The following is a 4,025-nucleotide window of genomic DNA, read 5'->3' as shown; positions in this document are numbered from 1 at the left end:
CCGGAGCCCTCTCTCAAGCTCGCGTCTGCTGAGCTCTGTCTGTCCCCCACCACTCCCAGCCAACATGGACAAGAGCAAAGTGCAGCCCTGGCGAAAGAAGGCCTTGCTCCTGCGGCTGTCCAAGCAGTTAGCATGGGATTTCTCCCGGGTTCCTGGCCCTTCCCAACCCAGCCTCCTGCCCAGAGCAAGTGGAGGAATGCCTCCAAGAGCACCCACAAACCAGGGGGTGGCAGTCCCCTTGAGTGACCCTGAGCCCCAGCCCCTCACTTCTGTGAAGCTTACAGGCATGGGAAGGGAAGTGTCTGAAGAAAGAATCAACTCACCCACTAGCCCCCTCCTTCACTCCTCTGAATCACCAGCCCCAGAGCCTACTTTGACCCCTAAACCCCAGTTTGGCTCCAGTTCAGCAGATGCCCTAATTCTACAACCCTCCCCTAGATTCAGCCCCACCTTCTTGGAGCTTTGGTAAAATGAGGAATAAATACGAAATTCTCCCTATGCCAAATCTCCCACTACTGGGCTCAACTGTGTGACCCTGGGCAAGGTTCTGCCCTCTCTGGACTCCTGCTTCCCTGAGAATCTCTGAGGTATACCCTGTCTTAAAGGGATCTTACCTTACCTCCTTGAGGACTCAGACAAACTGAAGGAAGATCACCTCCTTTCTTCTGAGTCCTCCCAGAACCTCCCTCAAGCACCAGTGGGGGTCAGAAGCCTTGGGTAAGGTTGACACCCCATTTATTGGAGAAGACCCCAGCACCCGCCCCCTGAGGTCTTAAGGGCTTTGGTGTATCCTTGGTCACGAGCGCTGAGCCAGGAAGCAGAATTCCTGAGAGCCAAGTCTAGTGGTTGAGAGAGGACCCTGGCTGGGCCTGGGGAGCAGGAAGCCATCTGTCCAGCTGGGCAGCCCCTGTGGGTCCCTGGTGCAGCCCCAGCCATGTGTCCAGCGCACACCCCTTCCCCCTACTCCGTGAGGGGGTCTGCACCCCATCACACGCTGGTTCTGCAGGTCTGTACCCCTGTGAGGCTGCCCCTGGGGGGCATGGGTTCCGTTGGACTCTTGCTCCCAGCATGGGTGACCCAGCGATAGCAGTCAGTGATGCGCTTGTTGGGTGCATGGGGGCCACAGCGGGTGCAGTACACAATGCCCAGTGCAAGCAGGACCACCAAAAAGACACACGTTGGCACCAGGAGTGCCACCAGAAGCCACCGGTCATCCCTCTGGATGTGCTCGGCAAGACCAGCCTCCCCCAGGGCTGTTGGGGCTGCTGTGGGAGCTGCTGAGGGCAGCCACAGAGCCAACTTGGGACTGGGGCCATCTTCCCTTGGGATTTGGGGGACTTTGGAATGGGGATGTGTAGGGCTGATGGGTGAGGTCTGGTTAGTGGGGCTCTGAGAGGGCAGGAGGGTGGGGAGGGCTGGGGGCTGGGTGGCAGCAGGCACAGAGACTTGATGGGCAGGAGACACAGGGGACCTGGAGCTGGTGGTCAGAGAGGGCTGGGCAGTAGGGATAATGGGAAGCTGGGTAGCCTGGGTTCTGAGGACAGGGGCTTCTGGGGCTTGAGGGGGTTGATGGGCACCAAGTGTGGTGACCAGAGGGGCACGGTTAGGTGGGATTGCAGGCAAATGAGTGGTGGTCTGGGTGCCAGCGACCTGGGTGTCTGGAAACATGGGGGACTGGTGGGCAGGGAACAGCTCAGGATATCTGGTTGAGATCATGGGGGGCTGGTGGGCAGGGGGCTGTGCTGGATGAGAGACAGAGAGAATACCGGGTTGGTAGGCAGAAGGCAGATCTGGATAGTTGGCTGCGATCACGGGGATCTGGTGGTCACGGGACAAAGCTGGGTGTGTGGCAGGGATCACAGGAGGCTGGTGGGCAGAAGGCAGTGTGGGGCGCGTGGCAGAGACCACCACAGGCCGGGTGACGGAGAGCACTGAGGAGTGGTAGGGGACCCTGGGGGCACTGAGCGGGGGCGGCCAGGTGGGCTCCGGGTAGGGTATCTGTGGCTCTCTATCCTCCGGGAAGCTCGGTCTGTAGGCCAGGGCAAAGTCAGGCGGCTGAGTAGGCTCCATCCACAGGATCCCAGGCATCTCCGTCCAGCCACCGCCAAAGGCCTCCCAGGCCTCGTCTTCATCTTCCTCATCCTCCCCATCATCCAGCAACTCATCTCCGAGGTCCTGGGAAGCCCGGGCACCCATGGCCCCTGCAGGGCTGCAGCTGATGCCATCAGCCTCCAGCTCATGACCCTCGCTACAATAACACTCGAAGCCACCAACGTAGTTGACACACATCTGCTGGCACACACCGGCAATCTGGCACTCATCTGTGTCCACACAGCGGTGCGGATCATCCTCCGCTGGTCGGAAACCCAGGCGACAGTGGCAGCTGTAGCCTTGTGGCCCACCGGGCTCACACTGCTGCTCGCATGGAGCCTGGGCACAGGGATCCTCGCAACTGCGCCCGTCTGCTGCCAGCCGGAAGCCCTCAGTGCAGCGGCAGGACACGTGACCATCCACCTCCTCCACACATTCGTGTTCGCAGCCCCCGTTGTCAGGGCTGCAGCCAGTCCCCAGGCACAGGGGCCCTGCCCGTGACCAGCCAACACCTCCCTCGGGCTGCTTCACGCAGAGCAGAGAGGCTCCCCTGCCAGCCTGGCACTGCACAGCGGCCACAGAGCCGAAGGGCAGCCACTCAAACTCTGTGGAGACCAGGTGGAAGGGCGTGGTATAGATGGCTGGGCCAGCCTGGCCCGCCTCGTCTTGCAGCGCTGGACAGGCACCCTCGAAGCCAAACTGGCACAAGTAGCCGTCGACAGCCAGCGTGCATGAGCCCTCCAGCCAGCGGTGCTCGCCACTCGCCTCCAGGGCCACACAGCGCTGGGCTGGGCAGGGGCCTCCAGTGGCTGGCTGGGCCCAGTTGGTGAAAGCCGTGTCCTGGTCCCCTGTGGTCCACGTGAAGCCGCGCAGTGGGCGCTGCAGCTGGCATTGCCGGGCCTGCCGCTGCAGCCCGATCCACAGCAGCCGGCTGGCCGGGCCTGCACCCACCAGGTTGTCCACACGCTGGGCCTCCTCGGGGGTCCGAGGAGTGGCCAGGTCGCCCCCCAGCTCGCGGCAGGCCCGCCAGGCCTCCAGAAAGGTGCGGCGCCGTGGAAAGAGAGCGTAGCAGCTGCTGGGGCCGCAGGCGGAGCGGGGCTCAGCAGCCCAGGGGTCCTGGCCCAGTGTGGGCCCTGCGGCCGCCCAGGCCAGCAACAGGCGCAGCAGCATCGCGATGCCCCTGGACTGGTCCGGCCCTGGGCCCGCAGCAGCTCTTGACAGGGGGAGGGCCTGGGGCCTCCTGCGGGCGGGCTGGGGGCGGGCCTGGGGCCGGGCTCAGGCCTTGTAAGGAGTGGGCTGGGGTGGCTGCCAGCTCCCTGCTCCCTCTCCCCCGGGAGCCGCTGGAGCAGGAAGCAGTGGGGTGGGGGGCGCTAAGGTTGGGGGTGGAGGAGGGGAGGAGGCGCAGTTAACGGCTGCCCCAGGCCCCATGGGGCTGAGAGTCAGGGGGTGGGAAAAGCCTGCCTGCTGAGCTCTGTGACCCTCAAGTTGGGAGTCAGGGCTGTGGAGTGAGGTCGCTTCCCAGAGACTCAGAGACCCAAATCTGGACAGAGCAGCCCCGTCACACCCGTGAGCAGTCTCAGCCCAGCTGCTCGCCATGCACGGGAACACCCACATGCCCACTCCCTTCTTGCCCCACAGACGCGCGCATGCGCCTCCCCCACCCCCAACCTCCTACAAGAGTGCACTCTCTGCCAAGCTGTTTGTCGCTTCACCTAACCGTAGACCTATGTTGGCTTGCAGACGACTCCCTTCCCACACGTACACACATTCTGACATGCTGAGAGCCTAGGTGCACATACAAAAATGGTGTGGCATTCTACATGACCTGACATATGAAGACCTCTGATTCGGGTGCAGGGCCTGAATGGAAACCAGCTTGGTCACCCAGGCACAGGCATCCTCAGCCTCTCATTTATTTACTGAGCCCCTGCCCC

The 4,025-nt window shown here is 62.8% G+C and overlaps 1 protein-coding gene across 1 annotated transcript; it reads right to left on the bottom strand.

Annotated features, from left to right (window-relative positions):
- Positions 1 to 718: 718 nt before the first annotated feature.
- Positions 719 to 3,293, bottom strand: CD248 (CD248 molecule). Its single transcript, XM_007976474.3, has one exon. It carries the CDS (start codon positions 3,259 to 3,261, stop codon positions 988 to 990), a length of 2,274 nt encoding a protein of 757 aa, XP_007974665.3. The 5' UTR covers positions 3,262 to 3,293; the 3' UTR covers positions 719 to 987.
- Positions 3,294 to 4,025: the final 732 nt, after the last annotated feature.

This window comes from Chlorocebus sabaeus, chromosome 1 (assembly GCF_047675955.1).
Source record: "Chlorocebus sabaeus isolate Y175 chromosome 1, mChlSab1.0.hap1, whole genome shotgun sequence".
Taxonomy (NCBI): Eukaryota; Metazoa; Chordata; class Mammalia; order Primates; family Cercopithecidae; genus Chlorocebus; species Chlorocebus sabaeus.
Note: the sequence above shows the minus strand (reverse complement) of the source record. Positions and strands in the feature narration are given on the sequence as shown.

Excerpts from the sequence above, each read along its gene's own strand:
- CD248 (XM_007976474.3), bottom strand. The coding sequence starts at position 3,261 with ATGCTGCTGCGCCTGTTGCTGGCCTGGGCGGCCGCAGGGCCCACACTG.